General features: G+C 39.7%; 1 protein-coding gene and 1 pseudogene across 2 annotated transcripts; both read left to right on the top strand.

Moving 5' to 3' along the window:
* On the top strand, positions 1-27,977 carry PPP1R2 (protein phosphatase 1 regulatory inhibitor subunit 2). 2 transcript variants are annotated; one of them, XM_032171945.2, is made up of 6 exons: positions 1-433; positions 14,038-14,145; positions 19,321-19,398; positions 20,447-20,541; positions 25,045-25,212; positions 27,290-27,977. In XM_032171945.2, exons 1-6 carry the CDS (start codon positions 312-314, stop codon positions 27,334-27,336), a joined length of 618 nt encoding a protein of 205 aa, XP_032027836.1. In that variant the 5' UTR covers positions 1-311; the 3' UTR covers positions 27,337-27,977. The 2 variants fall into 2 exon arrangements, with proteins under 2 accessions (XP_032027836.1, XP_058282190.1); XM_058426207.1 differs by lacking the exons at positions 1-433; positions 14,038-14,145 and adding an exon at positions 16,252-16,460.
* LOC116481353 (U6atac minor spliceosomal RNA) lies at positions 21,010-21,122 on the top strand (annotated as a pseudogene).

Raw genomic sequence — 27,977 nt, 5'->3', positions numbered from 1 at the left:
GGCCCGCTTGGCTTCGGCGTCGGCGTCGCTCCAGCCCTGGAGCTCTAGGCCGGCGTCTTTCTGGGAGCCGCGGGTCAAGTGCCGGCGGCTGAGGGTGCGCGAGGAGCCGCCCCCCGTTCGGCGTTGGCTCTGGCGTCGGGGTCGTTGTGTCGTGACAACCGCTCCGGTAGCCGTTTCCGAGGCAGCAGGTGCGGCCGCTTTAGCCCTGAGCGGACTCTGCGGCTGCCTGCGAGTCTCTGCTGTGCCGACCCTTCTCTTCGCGGACCCCACGCCAAGCAGCGACCCTGAGCCGACAGCCGGAGCGCCCGGCAATGGCGGCCTCGACGGCCTCGCACCGGCCCATCAAGGGGATCTTGAAGAACAAGACCTCTACGACTTCCTCTATGGTGGCGTCGGCCGAACAGCCCCGCGGGAATGTCGACGAGGAGCTGAGGTGAGCGCTGGGAGGGACGGCCTGGGAGCCCCTCCTTCCCGCCGGGCCCGTTACCTACCCAGACCCCAGGCGCGGGCGGGCGGCGTGGATGCGGCTCGGGTGCCGCTCGAGTCTCTTCTCCTGCCCGGCTAGCCGCGGGTGGGAGCGATCTTTAAGAAGGCTGGGCGATGACGTTTATCATGCTTCCTTTTTTTTTTTTTTTTTTTTTAAAGCATATGGGCATATATAATATTTTTAAACATCATCTTTGAACTTTCTGTAATCGGGAACGTCAAAGAATGAAATTGAAGCTTCAGATCTTCGACTGTTAAGCTTTTACTATTTCTTAACCTCATCTCTGAGGTATCTAAAATTCTTCGATAATTACAGTGTATTTTCTTGCTTTGGGAACCCTTTAAGATCTAGTCTCAAGCTAATAGGCGATCCTTCAAAGAAGAGACCATTTCCCCCGTTAGCATCGTGCCACACTGTATTTCTGCATCTGCAGCCAGAGTTTTGGGTGCTTTCTAGTTTTTGTTCCTGTTCAGAGATAGATCTAAGCTCAAAACAGTTCAAAGAGGAGCAGCTTGAAATGACCCAGTGATAATTTAGTTGCTCTTGCATACGCTAAAGATACACATGTAAAAAGCTGTTGACCTGAGCATTGTATGTGATAATTATAATATAATTGGAAACGACCCGAAGTCCATTAGTAAGAACTGGTGAAATATTAATTACGGTACGTTTGTATAATGGAACAATATACCAGCCTTTAAAAGAAGAAAGAAGTAGGCGTTTATGCACAGAGAAGATGTTGCAGTACAGTATCTGTAGTGGGTTAGAAGTGCAAGGGGGCTTGGGCGTTGCAAGATACTAAAAATATAAGGACTCTACTTTCTGAAAATAAGGCTTAAGAAAATTTACCATTGAAATTGGTAGTCATGAAGCTAAAATGAGGATGTTTGTGAAATCTCAGAATATAGGAACCTAGGGCATTCCTGTGTAAAGGATCTTATTTAGGACCATAAAAGGAACTACTGCTTGGTGGTGGTAAATTTTAGGGATTTGTGTTACCTTGAAGAAAATATTGAGTAGATTCACAGCTTAGAATCGTGGCCTTTTGGGGCTGGAAAGGACCTTAGTTTTGTCTAGCAACTCCCACGCTGATGGATGCTTGAATCTTACATTCTCTCACACACAATTTTCCAACCTCTATTTGGGCTAAGCCACGTTAAATGGAGTGCTGGGGGAGTGTGATGTATAGGTCATGGAATTAAGACAAAATTTCACCAGAACGTAACTGAAGCAGGAGAACCAAGTTAGTTAAAAGATAAGTAGCATCCAGGCGTGGTGGCTCACGCCTGTAATCTCAGCACTTGGAGAGGCCAAGGTGGGAGGATTGCTTGATCCCAGGAGTTTGAGACCAGCCTGGGCAACATAGTGAGACCTCATCTCTTAAAAAAAAAAAAAAAAAAAGAGAAAAGATAAGTAACGTAACTACAGAAGGCTCAAATATAGCTTCAGGGTTTTCAGCAGCAGGAATGTGGTCCTTACTGGCATTTGTGTTATTTAGCTATTCTCCAGTGTGAGCTTCTTTTGGTCCATTTACCAAGTGACTTACTCTTTATTTCTGCTTCTTTAGTTTCTGTTTATTCTCAACTTGAATCTGCGGTAATTTCCCATGGTCCCAATCTATGGATTGGCCTCTTTTTTTTTTTTTTTTTTTTTTTTAAGACGGAGTCTCGCTCTGTCGCCCAGGCTAGAGTACAGTGGCGTGATCTCGGCTCACTGCAAGCTTCACCTCCCGGGTTCACGCCATTCTCCTGCCTCAGCCTCCCAAGTAGCTGGGACTACAGGCGCCCGCCACCACGCCCGGCTAATTTTTTGTATTTTTTAGTAGAGACGGGGTTTCACCATGTTAGCCAGGATGGTCTCGATCTCCTGACCTTGTGATCCACCCGCCTCAGCCTCCCAAAGTGCTGGGATTACAGGCGTGCGCCACTGCGCCCGGCCTTGGCCTCTTTCTTTCTGTAATTGGTTGGGATTTACATTCAGGTCTTTCTGCCTCAAAAGCCACTATACTAGACTGACTCAACTACATAGGGCTGCCTCTTCTGTAGTATCTGTGGCAGGGTAGATTCACTTAAAAGGGACTGACCTGTCTAGTTAGAGTTATAGTCCCGTCTTTAAAGAGAACTATCAAACCCTAATTCATTGAAGTTCATGATGTTTGGTTCCAAGTGGTAAAAAGGATGGGTTTTTAATGATCATTGTTATGTAACTGTAAAGCAAATAAGCTAATTCTACTAGTAATACAATATTGTCTTAGTCTGTTTTCTGTTGGTCATAACAGAATGTCTGAAATGATAATTTATAAGAAACTAAATTTATTTCTTACAGTTCTGGAGGCTTGGAAGTCCAAGAGCTTAAGGGTGCATCTGATGAGAGCCTTTTTGCTGGTGGGGACTCTGTGGAGTTCCAAGGTGGTGCAGGGCATCACATGGCAAGGGAGCTGAGCATGCCGGCTCAGGTCTCTCTTCCTCTTCTTATAAAGCCACCAGAACCACTCACTTGATAACCTATTAATCCATGAATAGATTAATCCATTCATCAGAGCAGAGCCCTCATGACCCAGTCACCTTTTAAAAGCTGCACCTCTCAACACTGCCACATTGGAGATCAAGTTTCAACGTGAGTTTCAGAGAAGACAAACATTCAAACCATACCAAATATACATTATTATTTGTCACAAGTCATGCAAACAGTATCATTAACTTTATGAGATCCTCTTTGAACAGAAACAATAAAAGTATAGAGTTGGCCCCCTCCACGAATTCAGCCAATACCAAATAGCCCTTTACACTTGGGAGCCATTTTACACACCAGATTCACCAACAAAAATGCAAGAAAGTTAGCCCTAAATAGCCCACGAAAAGGACACTTGTTTATAGTACAGGAGCTGAAACAAGAAAGCAGAGCGTCGCCTTGTTTGACCCCATCTGGGAACATGCTACCTCGGCTGTGAACGTGTGCACTGGGCAACTCAGAATCTGCTCTGCTCTGTGGCAGTCTGTGAGCAACTGCTAACAGACCTCAAATGCTGGTTTTGGGATTACATGTTTTAGCAAGTAGGTAAACTTGCAAAGAAAGAATCAGAGAATAATGAGAATGAACCCTACCTTTTATCGGTGTCTTTGTTGTGTAAAATGCGATGATAGTTTGACTCCTACCCATCCCCCAGTTGTGAGAGGATGTTATTTTACATAAATATTACCAAGGAATTTTTAAAAATAAAATTCAAACATACTTCAGATATATGTTCATAATTCGTATATGTATGTACTACTATCATTAGATAATTCTCAAAACTCAATGTACACTTAAAGTGAGGTTTATACAAAGCCATCTTCAGGTAGTCTTTAGCATTTCTATTTTTTTATCCAATTGTCAGGACCGATCAAACCATCATTGAGGGGGGTTTTATTTTATTTTATTATTTTTTTATTTTTTATTTATTTATTTTTTTTGAGACGGAGTCTTGCTCTGTCGCCCAGGCTGGAGTGCAGTGGCGCAATCTCGGCTCACTGCAAGCTCCGCCTCCCGGGTTCACGCCATTCTCCTGCCTCAGCCTCTCCGAGTAGCTGGGGCTACAGGCGCCCGCCACCACGCCCGGCTAATTTTTTGTATTTTTAGTAGAGACGGGGTTTCACCGTGGTCTCGATCTCCTGACCTCATGATCCACCCGCCTCGGCCTCCCAAAGTGCTGGGATTACAAGCGTGAGCCACCGTGCCCGGCCGAGGGGGGTTTTATTTTTTTAGATGACTCAGTGCTGTTATTTTCTTATTGTTTATACTTTGCATTAGTGCTTATGTCTTTTTTTGTTTGTTTTTGAGACAAGATCTCACTCTGCCACCTGGGCTGGAGTGTGGTGGCACAGTCACAGCTCACTGCAGCCTCCATCTCCTGCGCTCAAATGATTGTCCCACCTCAGCCCACCACACCCAGCTAATTTTTGTATTTTTTGTAGAGATAGGGTTTTACTATATTGCTCAGGCTGGTCTCAAACTCCTGGGCTCAAGCGATCTGCCTGCCTCCCAGAGTGCTGGGATTACAGGTGAGAGCCACCATGCCCCACCAGTACTTATGTCTTTAATGAGTGGTTTCTGCAGGTACCATTTGTCAGATACCAATCTTTGAGGGTTAAATTAAAACTGGATAGAATCCATAAATCCACATAACTAAGTATAGATAAATCTCAGTACATTGCAACACAGCATTCAGCTGGTTTAAACACCACTGTCATCTTCAATCATTGTGGAATTCCCATTCTTTCAGCATACCTTGAATATAGGGCACAACTTATGAAGGTCTAATTTAGCAGGCCTAGTGAGTACATATGTGTATCTTAATGAAAACAAGACACTGTTGATTCTAAGATGTACTATCCAGAAAGAAAAAATACTGCCAACTGTGATTATAAGATGCCATCCTTTTAAGACATGTTCTTTTTCAGAGATGTGAAAATGTAAAAAATGTGTTTTGGGAATTATTGAAAATATGACAGTAAATATTGCTAAAGCCTATCATTTGAGAAGGATTATAGTTTAGTGGTTAATCTGGTGCCAGATTGCCTGGGTTTGAATCTTGTCTGCTGCTTATTAGCAAACTTTATTAGTTGTGACTTTCAGTGAATTATTCATTATATCTGTGCCTTAGTTTAAATATTAAATGAATTAATAAATGTAAAGTGTTTAACCCAGTGCCTTGCCCTCAAATGTTAGTTTTATTGTAATAGAAATAAATATAGAAATTCATTTTTTCCACATCTCAGTGGGTTTTTTACACAGTCTGCTTTGGAGTTCACTATTCTGTTCAATTGAAATTCTATAGTAGTCTTAGATAATGCAGGCAAATTCTGCTTGAAAAAATTATGCCTTAATTTCCTTTGATATAATTTAAGACATAAACACGCTTCAACTTTGTCTTTTTCTGCCTATAAAGGGAAGTGGAATATTAGAGTCAAAGGTTTACTGAGTAAAATAAAAAGTTTGTTTTCTAAAAGTTACTTTTTGCTTACTTGTAATGGCTTTTATTGTTAAGTCTTAGTTTAATTGTTCTGTAACGATATCAGGCTTCGAAGTCTTACATTGTGTCAATCTATATAAGTTGAATCTTCATTTAAAGAAAGAACCATTTCTTGAAATGTGCAATTAAAGTTAAATCACCTTGAAGCAAAATCTTGCTTCCCATTCCAGACACAGTCACAACTATCAAATGAGCAAGTCACAAGCAACAAGAAGTTCCAGTAGGTCTTTGAGGTGGCACCATATGAGCTAACAAAGTAAAAGTGAGAAGCGGTGACTTTTTCAGCACCAGATTTAGGCTGTAGGAAAACCAGTCACCCAAGAGGGAGGGGGAAAACTGAAACCAGCAGGTGCTCTCACCATCATGGCAGATCTGCCATGTAAATGGTGGTGCCCCTATTTTTGTCTGCAGGGATACTGACCTCAAAGGAAGTCATACAGTTCGTGATGGTATTGGGATTAGTTATTCCTTGGGTTTTTGTTACTCCACAACTAACGTTAATTCTGCCATCACTTTAGAGATGCTGACTTTCATATCCAGTGTCCCCTGCTGACAGTTTCCTCTATTTCACTAACTTTCTAAGATTTCCTAGCATTTTTGGAGTCTGTTTTGTAATACCCTTATTTAAATGCTTGTTTTTGCAAGATATTGTTGTCTTTTTTTGGATCTGAATAATTGTACTAATTTCTTTTTCTCAGTGCTCTGTTGAGAAAACAAGTTGAGTGAGGTTTTGAATATTTAGAACTTAAAATTTCATTTACAGTAGAAAGTAAACTAAATGGCAAACAAACTGGGGAAAATTGAAGTTATATAAAATGTGGTTTATATAAATCTAAAGAGCTCAAATTTATGGGAAGATTTCTAATAGGCAAAGGATGTAAACATAATTCACACAAGGAAAGTAAAATAATATTAGGCAAAGAAACAACAGTTTTAAAATACTATTTTATACCTGCTGAAATGGAAACATACACACACACAATACCTAATCCTAGCAATGGTTTGGTAATTTACTGGGGACATTACAAACAGTCCTCTTTTTTTAAAAAAAAATATCTATATGGCAACATGGAGTGAACTATAAAGTTCTTAATAAACTTTAATTCAGACTCTTAAACACTAGCAAATTTTCTTCAAAACAGCATCGAATAGCATATCTACAAATATGTTCATGTCTGCCATATTTTAAATAGGAAAACTTACTTAGATTATCAATCTAAATGAATCTTATACAGTCAGAAGGTAAAAAGAAAACACAAGCAACTTATAATCTACTACATATACTTAAAACATATCAGCATATGTATTTTATATATACTGCATGTACTGTTTTATATATATTTTATATGTTTTGATAGCTTATACATATTTATATGTATTATACAAAGGAAAGAATATGCTGAAATCAAATTATGAATGGCTTAGGGTGCTGGGATTGTGATTATTAAATTTTATTTTTAATTTCAAGAAAACATAATTTCTGCTTGTGTTCTGCAGTTCTTTTTCTTCAATCATTATCTTGCAAAAAATATTTACAGGATGTGGCGTTCTCTCTTTCCCATTAGAGATACTTTTTAAACTCCAGAAGTCTTTACTCATTCTTTTTTTATCCTAAGCAACGATTATCAGTTGTCGTTGTCTCTTTTTTTCTTTTTTTTTTTGAGATGGAGTTTCGCTCTTGTCTTCCAGGCTGGAGCACAATGGTGCAGTCTCAGCTCACTGCAACCTTTGCCTCCTGGGTGCAAGAGATTCTCCAGCCTCAGCCCCCTGAGTAGCTGGGATTATAGGCATGCGCCACCAAGCGTGGCTAATTTTTGTATTTTAGTAGAGACAGGGCTTCATCATGTTGGCCGGGCTGGTCTCGAACTCCTGACTTCAGGTGATCTGCCCACCTCCTAAATTGTCATTTTTAATTCAGTATTGTTAACATCACTTAGGAAGTAACTTGTTTTACTTTGAGATTAGGAGGCACCCCCAAACAACATTATTAATGTGTGTTTATTTTTTAAATATTTTATTACAGTGTAATACACACACAGAAAAGCATATTAAGTATAAATTTAAAGTGTCAGAAATTATTACTAAAGCACACACTGGCTGGGTGCGGTGTCTCACACCTATAATCCCAGCACTTTTTTTTTTTTTTTTTTTTTTAAAGACAGAGTATCCCTATGTTGCCCAGGTTGATCTCAAACTCCTGGGTTCAAGTGATCCTCCCACTTTGGCCTCCCAAAGTGTTGGGATTTATAGGCATGAGCCACTGTGCCCAGCCCCCTAAAACTTAACTACTAGTGGCCTCTTGTTGACTGAAAGCCTTATAGGTAACATAAACAATTGATTAACTACATGTTTTGTATGTTACAAGTATTATGTTACTACATTCTTATAATACAGTAAGCTAGAGAAAAGAAAATGTTAAAATCTTAAGGAAGTGGATCATCATAAAGATCTTTATCCTGGTGGTCTTTCACATTGAGTAGGCTGAGGAGGAGGAGGGGTTGGTCTCACTGTCTTGGGTGGTAAAGGAGATAGAAGGAGAGGCAGGCTCACTTGGTGTAAGTTTACAAAAATACATCATAATTTATGCCTAACTTTTGTGCTTTTTCATTTCTCTTAAGATGCTTCTATGTGGTGCTAATAATCTTCCTTCTACTGTTTCGTTTCAGTGTCCATAATAAAAGGGTCCATGTTGTAAAATAAGTCAAGCAGTCTCAAATAGAACTCTTTGTCAGACTGTCTAATGCCAATTTGTTTCCTGGCTTTGCTGCTTCTACATATTCTTCCATATCCTCTGGCATTGATTCAGAAGCACTCATCTTTATCAAGTCATCTTCTGTTAATTCTTCTGATGTGATGTCTATTAGCTCTTGAATTTCAGGATCTATATCTTGAAACCCTTCACCCCACCAAATAATCCACAATCTCATTAGTTCCTTGATTGGCACTGTCGTAAATCCCGCGAAGTCATGCGTGACATCTGGATACAGTTTTCTCCAGCAGGAATTCATTGTTTCAGACTTGACAGCTTCCTTAGCTTTTTCTATAACAACAATGGCATACACAGTGGTGAAACCCTTCCAGACTTTCATGATGTTCTCCATGAGGGTTGACAGTCTTTTCCATAGAGTAAGGATCCCCACACCCCAGGCCACGTGGCAGATGCCTGAGCTCCGCCTCCTGTCAGATCAGTGGTGGCATTAGATTCTCATAGGAGTGCAAACCCTATTGTGAACTGTGCATGCGTGGGATCTAGGTTGCCCACTCCTTATGAGAATCTAATGCCTGGTGATCTGAGGTGGAACAGTTTCATCCTGAAACCTTCCCACCTGACCCCACACCACGCAAAAATTGTCTTTCACGAAACCGGTCCCTGGTGCCAAAAAGGTTGGGGACCACTGCATAGAGTACCATGTGTACTGAATCTTAAAGGTCCTCTGTGACCCCCTGATCTAGAAGTTAAATTGGAGATGTTGTGTTTGAGGGTGAGTAAACCACCTTGACGCCTTCATAGGGCTGAACTCATAGGGTTCATAGGTGGCCAAAGAGAGACATTGTCCAGAATCAAAACAACTTTAAAAGGTACTTTACTGCCAGGCACGTGGCTTGCGCCTGCAGCCCTAGCTGCTCAGGTGGCTGACACAGTCAGATCACTTAAGCCCAGGAGTTCGAGGATGCAGTGAGCTATGATTGTGCCACTGCACTCCAGCCTGGGCGATGGAGTAATACCCTGTCTCTCTCTTTTTTTTTTAAGCAGTTCTGTATGGCAAGGTACTTCCTTACCTTGGGGACAGAACATTGATGGAACCAAGAGGGTTCTCATTGTCCAGACCTTCCACAACCACAAGACTGGCAGCTGGTGTTTATCTTTTCCCTTCAAGCCTCCGGGGTTAGCAGCTTTATAGTGAAGGACAGTTCTGATCATAAACCCTACTGCATTGGCACAAGACAGTAGAGTTAGTCTGTCCCTTCCTGCCTTAAATCCTGATGCTTGCTTCTCTTTTCTTACAAATAAATGTCCTTTGTGTCATTTTTTTTCCCCAGAATCGGGCACTTTTATTCTCATTAAAAACCTGTACAGGCAGATCAGATATCCTTTCTCCTTAATAATTTTTTCTTTTTCTGGACAGTCTCACTTTGCCACCCAGGCTGGATTACAGTGGCTCGATTGCAGATGGCTCACTGCAGCCTTGACCTCCTGGGCTCAGGTCATCCTCCCACTTCAGGCCACCCCCAAGTAGCTGGGACTGCGGGTGTGTGTGTGCCATCATGCCTGGCTAATTTTAAAAATTTTTTGTAGAGATAGTGTCTCACTATGGTTGCCCAGGCTGTTCTCAAACTCCTGGGCTCAAGAGATCCTCCTGCCTCAGCCTCCCAAAGTGTGGGATTACAGGTGTGAACCACTGCACCTGGCCCTTTCTCATTAATGATTTTCTTAATGGCCTCTGGGAGCTCGTCTGCAGCCTGTTGGTTGGCAGAAGCTGCTTCTCTGTTATCCTGTAATTTTAAAGTCAAACCTCTTTCTAAAATTATCAAACCATCGTTTGCTCGCATTAAATTCTCCAACTTCAGATTCTTCACCTTCTTTTTGCTTTAAGTTATCATATAGTGACATCATTTTTTCTCAAATCATATTAGAGTCTATAGTCTTGTAGCAATCCTGCACTCACATAAAAGATGCATCGGCAATACAAAGGTATTTCAGAAAATATGCAAGGTTTTCATGCTGGTATCGCTACTACAATGACAGCTTTGTGAATTTCCTTTTATTTTATTTTATTTTTACAATGGTCTTTATGATGGATTCATGTTTAAATGACTGGCAACCACAGTTGCAGAGCTCCATCTAAGGTACTCATCAAGCAGTTCAACTTTTTCTTGTAATGTCACAACTTTGCTTCTTGGGAATGCTTCCAGCATCTCTAGTGGCATTTTGTATGGGTCCCATGGTGTTACTCAAGGTTTACAGTATTGCACTAAATAGGATAAAAAGTACTCAAAAACCAAGAGAGATCACTTTTTATTGCAGTAGGCAATTTACTGGAGCAACAAACTACTCACACTGAAACAACTAGCATCATTGAGCTTTTTTTTTTTTTTTTTTCTGAGGCAAAGTCTTAATCTGTTGCCCAGGCTGGAGTGCAGTGGCATGATCTCAGCTCACTGCAACCCCTGCCTCCCGGGTTCAAGCGATTCTCCTGCGTCAGCCTCCAGAGTAGCTAGGACTACAAGTGCAAGCCACCATGCCTAATTTTTTGTATTTTTGGTAGAGATGGGGTTTCACCATGGCTAGGCTGGTCTCGAACTCCTAACCTCAAGTGATCCACCCGCCTCGGCCTCCCAAAGTGCTGGGGTTACAGACGTGCCTGGCTGCATCATAAAGCATTTTAAGCAAACTTGCAACACTTGAGGAGACTGCAGTAGCAACAAGAGATAGCTGTGAAACTGTGACATAGAGTAGTATGTACTGTGGTTAATTTTATGCAGTTATGATCCAACTGCAGAGGCACCATGTGTTGTATGTGCATGTTTTGATAAATTTTAACTTTACATTTTAACTAGGCTTGTGAATATTTTATGGTAATAAATGATAAAGTAGACTGTTCTCTACATGTAATGCACTTATGACATAACTACTTTTAAGGTTTTTTTAAATATTTCTGGGCTATGTGGTTTATCTGAGTTTCTTCAAATTATCACAAGCCTACAAAAAATTTTCCAGTAGATTTGTTGAAAAAAAATCTGCATATAAGTGGACCCACACAGTTCAGACTCATAATATTCAAGGGTCAACTATAAATAGAGTACAAGAGAAGATGTTTTTTTGGCTTCTCTATAGTAAAGGGTAACTGAAACTTGAACCTTCAATGTCTGTCTCCCAGTTAAATTTGTTTTTTGTTTTCTGCCACGAGCTCAACTATGACTGTGAGAGGCAGAAGCCTAGGCGTCTAAAGAAATCGATATTGTTAAAGCAAGCTCTGTTTACCCAGTCTAGTTCAGTCCTAGAAGAGTGTGATGAGTTCCCTTAAAAATTACACAGTCCCACTCCTGGCAGGTGACTTTTTTCAAATACTAAGGACATATTAATCTGATTAGGGCCAGGTGTGGTGGCTCATACCTGTAATTCCAGCACTTTGGGATGCTAAGGCAGGGGAATTGCTTGAGGCCAGGAGTTTGAGACCAGCCTGACAACACAGCAAGACTCCACCTGTAAAAAAAAAAAAAAAAAAAAAAAAAAGAAAAATTAGCTGGACATGGTGATGCATACCTGTGGTCCCACCTAGTCAGGAGGCTGAGGCAGGAGGATCACTTGAGTCCAGGAGTTCGAGATTGCAGTGAACTATGATCATGCCACTTTACCTAGCCTGGGGTGACAGAGTGAGACCCAGTCTCTTTAAAAAAGAGAGAAATTGTGACACATGCTACAATATGAATGAACCTTGAAGACATTATGCTTGGTGAGATACGCCAGTCACAAAAGGACAAATACTTTATGATTTCGCTTCTGCTAGGTACCTAGAGTGGTCACATTTCTAGAGATAGAAGTAGAATGGTGGTTGCCAGGTTTAGGGGCTGGGGAGAGTGGGGAGTTAGTACTAATGAGTACAGTTTCAGTTGGGGAAGATGAAAAAGTTCTGGAGATGAATGGTAGTGATGCTTGTACAATGATGTGAGTGTTCTTAATGCCGTAGAATTGTACACTTCGTAATGGCTAGTGCTTACTTCAGGAGCACATACGCTAAAATTGGAATGATACAGGGAAGATTAACCAAAAAACAAAAAGGTTAAAAAGGTGAATTTTATGTTATGTTTTACCACAATTTTAAAAAATGAAGAAAAAAAGCACTTAGTCCGAAATGGGGACACTGTGGGTATATTAGGGTAGAAAGCAAAAGAATATGAAGTCACCTGCAAGAGTAAGCCTGTATAATTTTTACGGTAACTCATCAAACCATTTTGAGAGTTTGGAGAAGGGAATATGTTATTAAAATGTTGAGTATGTTATTCTTAAAGGGTATTTCGGGATCTGGGAAATTGAAAATACCTGCAGTAAAACCTTAACAATTTAGACCAAATGCAGAAAGGATTATTTAAATCAGTGTAACATTTACATTGATTCTTTTTAAGGCAGATTTTTTCCAAGTACATACTAAGTAACAAACTATATGTAACAAAATAGTGTTGGCTTGTAGAAAGGTCTTTGAGGTCTTTTTTAAGGAGTATGTAAGAATTTAAAATGAAAGCGTTTAATTATCGAGCACCTTAATAGTTGTGCAAATACTTCATTGAATGAAATTTAACAGATGTTTCTAAAGTACTTATAGGCTACGCTCAGTGACTTGCGCCTGGAATCCCAGCAGTTCAGGAGGCCCAGGCGGGCAGATCACATAAGGTCAGGAGTTCAAGACCAGCCTGGACAACATGGTGAAACCCCGTCTCTACCAAAAATACAAAAATTAGCCAGGTGTGGTGGCGGGCGCCTTTAATCCCAGCTACTCAGGAGGCTGAGGCAGGAGAATCGCTTGAACCCAGGAGGCAGAGGTTGCAGTGAGCCGAGATTGCGCCGTTGCACTCCAGCCTGGGCGACGAGCAAAACTCTGTCTCAAAAAACAAAAATAATGGCCCGGCCTGGTGGCTCATGCCTGTAATCCCAGCACTTTGGGAGGCCGAGGCAGGCAGATCACCAGATCAGAAGTTGAAGACCAGCCTGGCCAACATGGTGAAACCCTGTCTCTACTAAAAATACAAAAATTAGCTGGGCGTGGTGGTGAGTGCCTGTAATCCCAGCTACTCAGGAGGCTGAGACAGGGGAAGCACGTGAACTGGGAAGGTGGAAGTTGCAGTGAGCCAAGATGGCGCCACTGCACTCCAGCCTGGGCAGCAGAGTGCGACTCCGTCTCAAAACAAAACAAAAATAATAAAGTACTTATAGAGAACTTCTATTGCTCTTCAAGTAAATCTGAATACACCATTTCTGAGCAAACCTTTATTTTTCTAGATTAGAAATAAACAGAGCTGTAATTTATTTGCAATCTGATGATTTAGTGGTATCTGAGTTTGATGGGGTTTTCTCTATAGTTTTATGCTTTGAATCTTTATGTTCTGATTGTTAACAGATATCCCAGGAAGAAGTTATGCCAAGGAAATACTCCTGTTGTGTTTTTACCAAACAGTTCCTGGTATATAGATCAAAAATGCCTACTGACATCAGCAAATGTCTAGAGTTTGACTTGCATTATTTTATAGGCCAAATGAAGACTAAGCATGTCATAGTATAGTAATGTTTTGAATGCCTGATATAGATACTAAATATTGTGTTTTTAATATGTGGGCACTAGGTGTTCTATATTTACTGACATTTTATTGTAGTTACTTAATGGTTTTTACCCTGAGTCAGCTTCTATTCTAGGAAAGTATATGTGAAAATAGATGTTAGCCATCAAATAGAAGTTGAAATGTTAAATTTGGACATTTGTGAATTGTGATGTTCAGGTGTATCTTTTTCTGCATTGGGAAAAACGTTTTTTCTTTTTAATTTTAGCAAAAAATCCCAGAAGTGGGATGAAATGAACATCTTGGCGACGTATCATCCAGCAGACAAAGACTATGGTTTGATGAAAATAGATGAACCAAGCACTCCTTACCATAGGTAATGCTACATAGACACCATTCCTCTTGTGACTGACTTCCATTTTGCATTTCATATGAACTTCTGGATAACAGCCTATTTGAATGTGTTTTATCGTAGGTTTGTTACTGGAGCACTAGTGAAGTCAGTAACCTAACTGCAATTGGTTTAGTGATGGTTTAAGTGATGTGTAAGTTTAACATTATGAAAGCCATTTTGTACATTGTAATGATAGTAGTAAATGTTTATTTGTTGCACCTCAGTGGTTGCTAGCTACTAATGGTGCATATATTAGTTTTAACTTCCATGAAAGGAAGATGAGATATGGGCTTGTCTGCTTCCCAAGTAGAAATCTGGGGTTTACTCAGTCTCTTTGCAGAGAAGCATAACTGCATGGATGGTAACCCACTGAAAGGTGTCATTATTACTGTTTATGTCTTTATTTTTTAACTTAATGTAATATTGTTGTTCAGATCATTACATGTAATTTTTGACAATTTCAAGTCTCAGAATTTTCTAAATGAATTGTGAAATTACATTATGCAGCAGTAACCAGTGTGAAGACAAAAATAATGCAATAAGCATTATTATGAGAAGATGAAGATTCTAAATAAGTATAGATACCTAATTAAGATAATACCCTGGGCCAGGCGCTGTGGCTCACGCCTGTAATCCCAGCACTTTGGGAGGCCAAAGTGGGTGGATCACCTGAGGTGAGGTGTTCAAGACCAGCCTGGCCAACATGGTGAAACCCCCTCTCTGCTAAAAAAAAAATACAAAAATTAGCCGGGCATGGTGGCGGGCACCTGTGATCCCAGCTACTCGGGAGGCTGAGGCAGGAAAATTGCTTGAATCCGGGAGACGGGAGGTTGCAGTAAGCCAAGATCGTGCCATTGCACGCTAGACTGGGCGACAAGAGCAAAACTCTGTCTCAAAAAAAAAAAAAAAAAGATAATACCTTGGCTGGGCATGGTGACTCTTGCCTGTACTCCCAGCACTTTGAGATTACAGAGGCAGAGGTGGGAGTATTGCTTCAGGCCAGGAGATCAAGACCAGCCTAAGCAACATAGTAAGACTCTTTCTACCAAAAAAAAAAAAAAATAGTTATGCCCTACCTACCTTGTATTGAAAAAAATAAAAGATTTCTAAGATTAAAATATTTTGTCATTGAATTAAGACAGCATAAATCCAGAAGTTGGCCGGGCGCGGTGGCTCATGCTTGTAATCCCAGCACTTTGGGAGGCCGAGGCGGGCGGATCACGAGGTCAGGAGATCGAGACCACGGTGAAACCCCATCTCTACTAAAAATACAAAAAAATTAGCCGGGCGTGGTGGCGGGTGCCTGTAGTCCCAGCTACGCGGGAGGCTGAGGCAGGAGAATGGCGTGAACCCCGGGGGGCAGAGCCTGCAGTGAGCCGAGATTGCGCCACTGCACTCTAGCCTGGGCGACAGAGCGAGACTCCGTCTCAAAAAAAAAAAAAAAAAATCCAGGAGTTACCATTAAAATAGAGTTAACTGCAGTTTCCATTTGTTCTGTAGTGAAAAAAGAGTTAAGAACTACTGTATTTTAAGTGGGTGAAAACTTTGGAAGATAATTTGAAATAACCTGTTACTAACAGAAACAGTAAAAATAATAAACATGAAGATATTAAAGATTGTGATGAACATAAAAAGAAATAATGAAATAGGTACAGATGCTGAAACTCAATGAAATTTGAGTGAATACACAGTTTTTTGTGGTATATATGGATGTACCATGGAATATATATAAAAAAGAACAAAATAATGGCATTCACAGCCACCTGGATGGAGTTGGAGACCATTACTCTAAGTGAAGTAACCCAGGAATGGAAAACTAGACCTTGTATGTTCTCACTTTTAAGCGGGAGCTAAGCAAAGTCATAAGAATGATACAGTGGACCTTGGGGATGGGAGGGTTGAGAGGGGGTTGAGGGATAAAAGACTACACATTGGGTGCAGGGTACACTGCTCGGGTGATGGGTGCACCAAAATCTCAGAAATCACCACTGAAGAACTTACCCATGTAACCAAACACCACTTGTTTCCCAAAAACCTATTGAAGTAAAAATAAATTGAGGGGAAGAAAAACAATAAAATTACAATTAGTTAAAAAAAATACGCATGTTAAAAAGAGGTTTATATTCTTACTTTTCTCCTAAATTGCAGGTATATACTTTAAAAATCTTTAAAAAAAAAAAAAAAAGATACAAGATCTGGCTATGTTGCCCAGTGCAGTGGCTATTAACAGGCACAGTTATAGCACACTACAGCCTGGAACTCCCAACTCAAGTGATCCTCCCTCCTCCGCCTCCCAAGTAGCTGACTATGGGCACACACCACCGTGCCTGACTTCTAAAACGTATATTAAAACCTTCATTGTACCAGAATCCAAAATCAGTGTTCTTTCTTTTTACTAAATGTAGTGGCCATCCCTCACGCACTCGTGTTAGTTGGGGATAAGTATCCTAAAAGAATTAAGATCAGACATGATTTAAAAAAAGTTGAGGCCAGGTGCAGTGGCTCAATGCCTGTAATCTCAGCACTTTGGGATCCCAAAGCGGGAGGATTGCTTAGCCTCCCAAAGAATGCTGGTTTTTTGGGTTTTTTTTGAGACGGAGTCTCACTCTGTGACCCGGGCTGGAGAGCAGTGGCACGATCTTGGCTCACTGCAAGCTCCGTGTCTCAGGTTCAAGAGATTCTCGTGCCTCAGCCTCCCAAGTAGCTGCGATTACAGGCACCCACTACCACGCCTGGCTAATTTTTGTATTTTTAGTATTGACAGGGTTTCACGGTGTTAGCCAAGCTGGTCTCAAACTCCTGACCTCAAGTGATCCACCCGCCTCAGCCTCCCGAAGTGTGGGATTACAGGCGTGAGCCACCACGCCCTTCCCCAAAGAACTCTTGCCCAGGAGTTCAAGACCAATCTGGGCAACAGAGTGAGACTCTGTCTCCACACACAAAAAAAATTAAAACAAATTCGGCTAGGCGCAGCAGCTCACGCCTGTAATCCCAGCACTTTGGGAGCCTGAGGCGGGTGGATCACCTGAGGTCAGTTCAAGACCAGCCTAGCCAACATGGTGAAACCCCGTCTCTACTGAAAATACATAAAAATTTCCAGACGTGGTGGTGGGCGCCTGTAACCCCAGCTACTCAGGAGGCTGAGGCAGGAGAATCACTTGAACCTGGGAGGCAGAGGTTGCAGTGAGCTGAGATCGCGCCATTGCACTCCATCCTGGGCAACCAGAGCGAAACTCTGTCTCAAATAAAAAAAGTAAAATTATCCAGAGGTGGTGGTGTGTACTTGTAGTCCCAGCTACCTAGGAGGCTGAGGCAGGAGGACTGTTTGAGCCCTGGAGGTTGTAGCTGCAGTTAGCCATGATCACATCATTGCACTCCAGCCTGGATGACAGGGAGACCTTGTCTCTAAAGAAAAAGAAAAAAAGATTTTCAGAATAGCTATGGCCATTATTTTTTGATTGTTAATAAATGTAATTTGAATGGTAGATATTTGCCATTCAAATAGCCAGGAAAGTTATTTGGTCCCTAAGTAATTGAGGCTATGTGTATGCAGAGATGCCTGTGTCCTGCTTTTACCAGTTCACTGCTGGGTTTTATCATTTCTTTCCATGACTTTCCTTTTTCTTTTTGAGAGTTTTATTTGGCCAGCCATGGTCGCTCACCCTTGTAATCCCAGCACTTTAGGAGGCTGAGGTGGGAGGATTGCTTGAGCACAGGAATTGGAGATGAGCCTGGGCGACATAGAGAGACCCCGTCTCTACAAAAAATAAAAAGAATTAAGCCAGGAATGGTAGCACATGCCTGTAGTCCCAGCTACACAAGAGGCTGAGGTGGGAGTATCACTTGAGCCCGGGAAATTGAGGCTGTAGTGAGAGCCATGATGGTGCCGCTGTACTCCTGGGTGACAGAATGAGACCTTGTCTCAAAAAAAAAAAAAAAAAAGTTTTATTTAAGTGAAGATGCTTTTTATAGAAACATCATGTCTTATTACCTAAGAATCGCACAGTTAGTATACAAGAAGTTATTGCTTCTATATACATGCACATATATAAACATAATTCAGTAAATTTTACAACTAGAATTTTCTATAGAACAATTCTATAAATTAACAAAATGTTTATTTTACCTTACTTTGCTTAATTAAACCCAATAACATAGATCAGTTTATTTCAACTTCCCTTAGAAAAAAGAGGATCATCTAAACTATAGACTTACTTGTCACCTTAATTAACCAGGAAATGGATAAACTGGCAGTATTTTATAAGTAGCTGAGTTTTGCTTTATATACTTTCCGGTGGCTTAAGAATTAAGGATGCCCATTTTTGCATTGAAGTGGGGAGCAAATTTTTCATTAGAGGGTAGAGTGAGAAAGCTAAATCGCTTGTAAACTTCTGGAATTAGATCTTTGGGATCGAATTTTGTTATTTTACCCAGTCTTGTGTCTGCATAGATCTTTTGTCTCTGTCTTAAGATTGATGTAGAAATACATGTTCTAAAACCAGACAGTGATTTACTTTGCATTACTTGTTCCTTCCCACTGGATGGAATAATTGGAACTTTGTAGTATTTTTTTTTTTTCAGATCATTTACGTTTTCAGTACAGTTGTTCCTCATTATCCATGGAGGTGTCAGGACCTCCCTCAGATACCAAAATCCTCAGATACTCAAGTCTCTGATATAAAATGGCGTTGTAGATGTATATAATTATGCACATCCTCCTGTATATTTTAAATCATCTCTGTGTTACTTATATTACCTAATAAAATGTAAATACTATGCAAATAGTTGTTACACACTGTATCATTTAGGGAATAATGATAAGAAAAAAGTCTACGTGTTTAGTACAGATGAAATTTTTCTTTTCTCCGGCTGTTTTCAGTCCACGGTTGAATTCATGGATGTGGATCCTGTGGATGTGGCAGGCAGACTGTATTTATGTTATTATTTTTTAATCATTTGGAGTCTTTTCTTGATTGGGTGCCATACTTTTAAATATTTGTATTGAATAGGAACTATATAAAGTGAAACCTCAAAGATAACAACAGAGCTATAAATACATTGATATGTTAAGTAGGTTGATAAATTGTTTTTCTACCTTGTTTTTGTGGCTGAAAATTTATGTTTCAGGTATTAATTACAATGTGCTTGTCATACTAGTATGATGGGTGATGATGAAGATGCGTGTAGTGACACCGAGACCACTGAAGCCATGGCGCCAGACATCTTAGCCAAGAAGTGAGTACTAATGACTGGAGCACATTTTCACTTAGGCTGTTTATCATTGTGCAGAGTTAAAAGCATTCTACATTGCTTTCCCTGTATAAGCGGAAAGAAAAGGCTGTTTATCAACATTTTTTATGCTAACTTTTTTTTCCTTTTTTTCCCCTTTTTTCACCTTCTGAGTCATCAACTTTTATAGTCTTGTCTCTTGATTAAAATCAAGGTATGTAGGTGGCAGGAAGAGCAGTGTACCTGCACTTGGGATACTGAAATGTGTCACTTCCCTGTGGGGGTTTTTATTTGTTTTTTGAGACAGAGTCTCGCTCTGTCACTCAGGGTAGAGTGCAGTGGTGTGATCTCAACTTACTGCAACCTCCACCTCCCAAGTTCAAGCAATTCTCGTGCCTCAGCCTCCCCAGTAGTAGCTGGGATTACAGGCCCATGCCACCAAGCCTGGCTAATTTTTGTATTTTTAGTAGAGACAGGGTTCTGCCATATTGGGCAGGCTGGTCTCGAACTACTGACCGCAAGAGATCTGCTGGCTTCAGCCTCCTAAAGTTCTGGGATTACAGGGGTGAACCACCGCGCCTGGCCCCTGCCTCCTGTTTTTAAAGGTAGCAGTGAGAAAGGCAAAAATAAGTTAATTCGTAAAAGCACTCTTCCTTTGCTACTTACTGATTTCTAGCACCCATTCCACTGTTCTTGTCTATGCCCATGTCTACTCTTTTTATTCTTTTTTTTTTTTTTTTTTTTTTTTTTTTTGAGACAGGGCCTTGTTCTGTCACTCAGGCTGGAGTGCAGAGGCACAGTCAAAGCTCATTGCAACCTCAAACTCCTGGGTTTAACCAGTGCTCCCACCTCAGCCTTCCAAGTAGCTAGGACCACAGGCGTGTACCACCATGCCCAGCCCATTTCTGCTCTCTTGCCTTTTATTTTCCTCATCAGGTTATAGCTAGCACATTAATGATCTTCAGATGTTTTTGTAAGAATCAACAGTTGAATAAGGCTCTTAAATAATATCAAAACATCACTGTTAATTTCTTTGTACATGATTGTTGCATAGATTAGCTGCTGCTGAAGGCTTGGAGCCAAAGTATCGGATTCAGGAACAAGAAAGCAGTGGAGAGGAGGATAGTGACCTGTCACCTGAAGAACGAGGTAGTTTATTTCCTTTCCTGCTTTCATCATGATGCTAGTAGTTTTTGCTAAGATAAATCCATTATTTGGAAGATGAGCAAATGGTTTTCATTTTGGGGACACGGGGGAGGAAAATGAAAGCAACATTTTTATAATTCAAATACTACTTGTGTGTTTTGTTGTGTAATAGTTTTTTACCCCTGATTTCAAGAATATGGGGAAGTATTACCATCTTTAAAGTAATTATAAGTATTATTTTCTTTGTACTTTTTAGTGCAGAGTAGATACTCAGTAAATACTTTTTAAATTAATGCATTTCAAGTCATTGAGCGTTTGGACGGTCTTAAAGTGGATAGCTGAAAGAGCTAATTTCCCAATTGCTTATGCTTTTTCTGTTGTTGGACAGTGGTGTAACTTAACAAATGAACCAAGATGATCAGATGCAGAGTGAAGGTCTTTATTAGGTCCCATCAATCAAAAGGAGCAGTAGTGTCATAGGAAAGGAGATGGAGACAGCCCTCCCCTTCACAGGGATGGAAGAGGGTCTTGTAGGCCATTCAGCACATACACATTTAAGGCATTGCTGCCAGCTCATGCTTTCTGTTTCCACAAGTAAAAGTGGTTACCTGTGGAGGCTGGGAGAAAAGGAAGATGTCTTATCTTGTTGCATTTTATACTTTTTGATTCATGTGAATATATAATCTTCTCGGGAATTAAAAAATTGTGTGTAGTTTATTTGCAACTATTTTTAAAGGAGAATCCAAGCTTGTGGGTAGAGGGGAAAGATATAAGAAAAGCACATACTCACAAAAAAAGAGGAAGAAGGAAAATACGGTAGAAACCTACTTGAAGTGTTGCGGCATAGGGACTACCTATACTGTGAAGAAGCTGAGAAACTTGAGAACAAAGGATCTTTGTCGTGTAGCTGCTAAGGTATCATTTACTAGTCTTTCCTATCATCTTCAGAATATAGCCTGTTCAACAGAGCTATGATGGGCTGAGCCTAATACTTGTACGAGAGAAATTTTACATGTAGCATATTCTCGAGTTGTATTGTATCTCAACTTCCAGTGACTTCCAATTTAGTTTCCCAAAATGTACCCCAAAAGATCCTTGAAAAGTATTTTAAATAAAAATAGTTTCTGGAGTTTGTTTCCTCATTACTCTCTAAAAACATGATCTGTTGAGAATAAAGAATTTTTTGTTAATGTCAGTTTTAATTGAGAGATCTTTTTCTCAAGTTGTGATTTCATGAGTCAACCAGCAGGGGGAGCCATTTGACTAATTATTTCATTAATTCATTTTCCACTGGTGGGGTTGTTATTGAATTATATAGATGTTACGTGGCTGAAAAATTGTTGTCTATTGACAGTAGATAGCTTAGGGAGAAAAAATTGTAACTCACAGCATAGCAATTAAGATTATTGTCTAAGGAGACAGACAAACCTAAGTTTGTGCTCCAGGTATGCCACTTGGCTAATATGCATAATTTCTCCGAGCCTCAGTTTTCTCATTTCTAAATTGGCAACTGTAAAAATCTTTTGGTGACTACTAAATGAGTTAAAGCATTTAAAGCACTTAGCACTGATCTTGGCATATTGTGAGCACTCACTAAATACTAACTTTTAACAACTTAATCAAGATATTCCCCCATAAAAAGTAAAAGTAGGTATAAAAAGAATAATTCACTTGTTGTGTTCATATAAATAGTCTACCTTAACCTTTTTAAATGTTAGTTATGACTTATTAAGAATCATGATGGCCGGGTTTGGTGGCTTATTCCTGTAATCCCAGCACTTTGGGAGGCTGAGACAGGAAGATTTCTTGAGGCCAGGAGTTTGAGACCAGCCTGGCCAACATGGCGAAACCCCATCTCTACTAAAAATACAAAAATTAGCCAGGCGTGGTGGTGCGCGCCTCTAATCCCAGCTACTCGGGAGGCTGGGGCACAAGAATTGCTTGAACCTGGGAGGTGGAGGTTGCAGTGAGCCGGTATCATGCCACTGCACTCCAGCCTGGGTGACAGAGTGAGACTTTGTCTTTAAAAAATAAATAAATACATAAACATGATGCACAGTTTGAAAAACGCTGGCTCATATTGAGAAAATAATAGAACAAATGCACAATATATTATATATATAGTCTTAAAAACATTGAAAATTGCTGATATACCTTCACAAAATAAAAACGAACCAAAAGAAATATTGGAAACATGAAGCAAATCGGAAATCTTTAACCAAGAATAGGGAATTAAATTATAACTCAATAACTTGTAACGATTTTAAAATTATATAAATCATTGTGTACATGGCAGAATGTTTACTGTATGTTCATATACTTTATTGTCTAAACTGGGTAATTATTACAGTTCTTTTTTTTTTTTTTTTTTTTTTTTTTTTTTTTTTTTTTTGAGACAGAGTCCCGCTCTGTCACCCAGGCTGGAGTGCAGTGGTGCGATCTCCACTCACTGCAACCTCCACCTCCCAGGTTCAAGTGATTCTCCTGCCTCAGCCTCCTGAGTAGCTGGGATTACAGATGCACGCCACCACACCCAGCAAATTTTTTGTATTTTCAGTAGAGATGAGGTTTCACCGTGTTAGCCAGGATGTTCTCAAACTCCTGACCTCGTGATCTGCCCGCCTTGGCCTCCCAAAGTGCTAGGATTACAGGCATGAGCACTGCGCCCAGACTTTAGCATAAGTTTTAAAAATATAAATATAGATGTTGATAAAGCTTAGGGAATTAAGAAAGTACTGGCCAGGTGCGGTGGCTCACACCTGTAATCCCAGTGCTTTGGGAGGCCGAGGCAGGTGGATCACTTGAGGTCAGGAGTTCAAGACCAGCCTGACCTACATGATGAAACCCCATCTCTAGTAAAAAAACAAACAGAGAGAAAGTACTTTGGAGGCCAGGTGTGGTGGCACGCATCTGTAGTTCCAGCTACTTGGGAGGCTGAGGTAGGAGGACTGCTTGAGCCCAGAAGTTGGAAGCCAGCCTGAGCAACAGTGAGATCTTATCTCTAAAAATTAAAATTTAAAAAAAGAAGAAAGTACTGTAAGTACCCTTATTGAGAGATGTCTCTGCTTTTTAAAAAATAAATAAATTTTTGAGCTATGGTCTCGCTTGTCAACCCAGGCTGGAGTGCAGTGGCATAGTCGCGGCTCACTGCAGTCTCAGCCTTCTAAGCTTAGCCAATCCTCCCATCTCAGCCTTCCCAGTAGCTGGGACCACAGTTGTGTACCACCACACCCAGCTAATTTTTTGTAATTTTTTTGTAGAGATAGGGTCTTGCCATGTTGCCCAGGCTGGTCTTGAACTCCTGGGATTACAGGCATGAGCCCTAGCATTTGGCCTCTGCATTTTTGACATTGAAATATTTTAATGAAATTTTTAATAAAACAATGGTGAAGCCAGGCGCAGTGGCTCATGCCTGTAATCGCAGCACTTTTGGAGGCCAAGGCAGGCAGATCACCTGAGGTCAGGAGTTCGAGACCAGCCTGGCCAACATGATGAAACCCCGTCTCTACTAAAACTACAAAAATTAGCTGGGAGTGGTGGCACATGCCTGTGATCCCAACTACTCGGGAGACTGAGGCAGGAGAATCGCTTAAACCTAGGAGGCTAAGGTTGCCGTGAGCCAAGATTGCACCATTGCACTCCAGCCTGGGCAATTAGAGTGAAACTCCATCTCGAAAAAAAGAAAAAATAAAACAACGGTGAATGATTTTAATGCTGTTCATTGGTAAACTAGCTGGCAATTTTATATTGGCCCCCCCTTTTCTGTTTTTTTTTTTAATTTTCTGATCTAAGGAAGTTAAAAACCTTAAAATTATGTATTCATAAATAGTTGCTCTAATGTGATCAGTTGTGTTGCTGCCAGCTTTATGTGTCTATGGTGAAGACTAAAATGAAAGAATAATTTGGAGTCACTTCACCATTACTTTATAATAGGTTTTTCTTAAAATTACTCTGAAAATGAGGTTATGTTTTTAGCCAACAATGTCTTAAATCATGGCAGTTTCTTAACAGGTAATTGTTTTACAGGATTTTTTCTTAATTATAAAAATAGAAAATAATAAAATATTAAAACTACTTCATTGTTCCTTGACTCAGAATTAACCACTGTTAATTGCTGAGTCTTATTTTTCTCTGTGTGTGTGTATGTGACAGGCATTGTACATAATAAATATAGTATATGGTGTTGTAACTTGCTTTTTTGTCATCATTTAACTCTTTCTGGATAATTTTCCCGTAGCTTTAATCTTTCTTCACAAATATAATTTCTAATGGCTGGATATATTCTTGTTCGTCCATTGAGATGAATGCCAGAAGTAAATATTTTAAATTTTGCAGGCCCAGTGGTCTCTATTACGAACTACTCAACTCTGCCATTGAACACAAAAGCAGCCTTAAGCATGACAAAAACAAATGAGCATGACTGTTTCAATAAAATTTTATTTATAAAACAGGCATGGGCCAATCCTTGAGCTCAAACTTCCTAAGTTTACATTTTGCATCTTATAGAAAAAAAGCGACAATTCGAAATGAAAAGGAAGCTTCACTACAATGAAGGACTCAATATCAAACTAGCCAGACAATTAATTTCAAAAGATCTACATGATGATGATGAAGATGAAGAAATGTTAGAGACTACAGATGGAGAAAGCATGAATACGGAAGAATCAAATCAAGGTTAGATGTTTGGAAAATGTCACTGAGACTTTTGTGATGCTCTGTGCCTAAGATAATATACTTTATTTTGCTTTAAACTTGTGAAAAAACAGAAAATTTTGCTGAGATTCACTTTATTATACCAAATGTTTCTAAAATTTTAACCCCCATGGCCAGTTTCAGAATAATAAAGTTTTAATACCCAGAGTTGATTTGATTTTAGACCATATGTTTTATTATATGGCTTTCTTCTGGTTTACTTGCCTTTAGGCAAGGATGTTTGTCTTCATATTAAGCTATATTTTATTTTGAATATTTTAGGTCATGTTGTATTTGTCATAACGATCTAAAGTTTAAAATTTTTTAAATGAAACATTTTTTTTTTGAGACAGAGTCTCGCTCTGTCGCCCAGGCTGGAGTGCAGTGGTGCGATCTTGGCTCACTGCAAGCTCCGCCTCCCAGGTTCCTGCCATTCTCCTGCCTCAGCCTCCCGAGTAGCTGGGACTACAGGCGCCCGCCACCACGCCCGGCTAATTTTTTGTATTTTTAGTAGAGACGGGGTTTCACCATGTTAGCCAGGATGGTCTCAATCTCCTGACCTTGTGATCCGCCAGCCTTGGCCTCCCCAAGTGCTGGGATTACAGGCGCGAGCCGCCGTGCCCGGCCTGAAACATGTTTTTAGTATGGAAGATTTGTTTTTACATCCCTTTAGGTACAAAGTATGTCATATCTTTCCAATACGGATTCTTTTGACTGTTGGATTAAGTTATTTAACTGTTTTTGTTTTTGTTTTTATTTTTTTTGAGTGTTAGACACCCAGCCCCTGCAGCCTAGCAACTCCTGATCTGTCATAGGAAATAGGTTCTATTTATTTTTTATGAACCGTTACTCTGGTATTTAATGAAGTGAATCTTCTGCACCACTAATGAAGATTTTTTTGTGCCCACCACCTACTCCTTGTACTTAACAAACTTCATACTTTTCAGTGGAGGCGTAACTGATTTTATTTGTGGTGCCCAGAATGGTTAAGTCTTAGGAAATTAAATAATTATTATACTACCATTTTGGTAAGCATAGTATGAAATATGAATAATTCTATGATACAGCCTGATGAGTTGCTGTCTCACAGTGTCAGGATTACAGTACTTTTTGTTATTCCATAATATGCTTCAGCCTTTTAGTCTATTTCATATAGCCTTTCATTTCCATTATATATCCCATAGTCTGTTTAACTTATATTTCACTTGAGCAAACTTCATCTTACATAGTAGCTGTGGCATGTTTCTATTATCCATTTTTATTTTTATTTTATTTTTTATTTGTTATAGAGGCAGGGTTTTTTGTTTGTTTTAATGCCATTTCTTTTGAAAAATAACTATGGCATTTTGTCCGTCTCTGCTTATAAGATACTACATTTCACACATTTAGTACATAAATATATTTTTTGTTTAAGTTTAATGGAGGATTAGAATTTTGTATTAGCTCAGTGCCTGATTTTTCTTCACTGGAGATGAAGTACACCTTGCAAAGGAGTATATCCTGCTTAGCATTATAAAACCCACAAGAATAGGGTAAGACTTAGAGAAATAAGTACCTTATTTATCCCCTACCCTTTTTGGGCCCTTAACATTTTACCAGCTTTTAAGATCTCTAAGTTCTGTAGAACCCATTAGTTTTTGGGCAGTGTCAGTCTCCTCCCTTCCCCCTTTCCTCCCCCATTCACACAATTCATTGGGGAAAATTGACGTGTTTGGACTCTTAGGTGATATTTTATAGCTTTGACGTAATAAATATATATCTTTTTATAGCTCTGGATATTTGAGTTGTCGTAAACTCTTACCTTTCCACCTGTGACTTACAGAAATGTTCAATCTGAAACCTGTTTGTTTTATCAGCAAGTAGACACTTCTGTTCTTTAGACTATTTAGGGGAGTGTATAGATTCTTCAATTTCAGTCTAAATCAGCCTACATGAAATATACCTTATTTGTTTTTAAAATTTTTATATTTGCTTGTCATGCATGCTAATAAGAAGGGAACTTTAGCCAGGGTTGACAATATATAACAAATTATGTTGACTTTTTCTTTTATCTTTGCAGGATCTACTCCAAGTGACCAACAGCAAAACAAATTACGAAGTTCATAGAAGAGATTTGTTCAACACTGCAATTGTTTGTTAGATATAAACCCTGTGACTATAATACATTGCTTCTTGTTCTCCACAATTCATGACTTAAGTACCAAAATGCATACCAGTTATTATATATTGCCAAGAATTAAATGATAAACTTAGAGACTGATTAGACTGAAAATGCCTAATTGATATATATATTCTTGTGCCTAGTACTTTACCACAAATACAGTGTAATATCATCAGTCCAAAACTGCATTACTTTTGTAAAAACACTGGTTAATTTGTATAAGATATTATAGAGCTTTTTATGCTTTAGAAGTTAAACAATATCTTTGGGGGGGAACTAATTTATTTTCATCACTCGAAATGTGGTAGCTCTTACAAAGTTTGATGATTTGTTTTTTTAAAAATCAAAAGCCAATTGAACAACAGGATATATAGACTGATAAATATTCAGGCTGTATTTTAACACTTGTCTTCAACTTGATTTGTCTGTTTAATTGAAAGAATTATAAGAGTTACTGTTGCATTTTCTGACCTACTACCCTTAAAATTCCTGTTGAGGTTCTTTGTGTTTACAAGGAAAGGACTGAACTTTTTCTCATCAAAACTAGCTTTTTTCCCCACAAATAAATTATCAGGTTAAACTTTCA

This window comes from Hylobates moloch, unplaced genomic scaffold, assembly GCF_009828535.3.
Source record: "Hylobates moloch isolate HMO894 unplaced genomic scaffold, HMol_V3 SCAFFOLD_13, whole genome shotgun sequence".
NCBI lineage: Eukaryota > Metazoa > Chordata > Mammalia > Primates > Hylobatidae > Hylobates > Hylobates moloch.
Note: the sequence above shows the minus strand (reverse complement) of the source record. Positions and strands in the feature narration are given on the sequence as shown.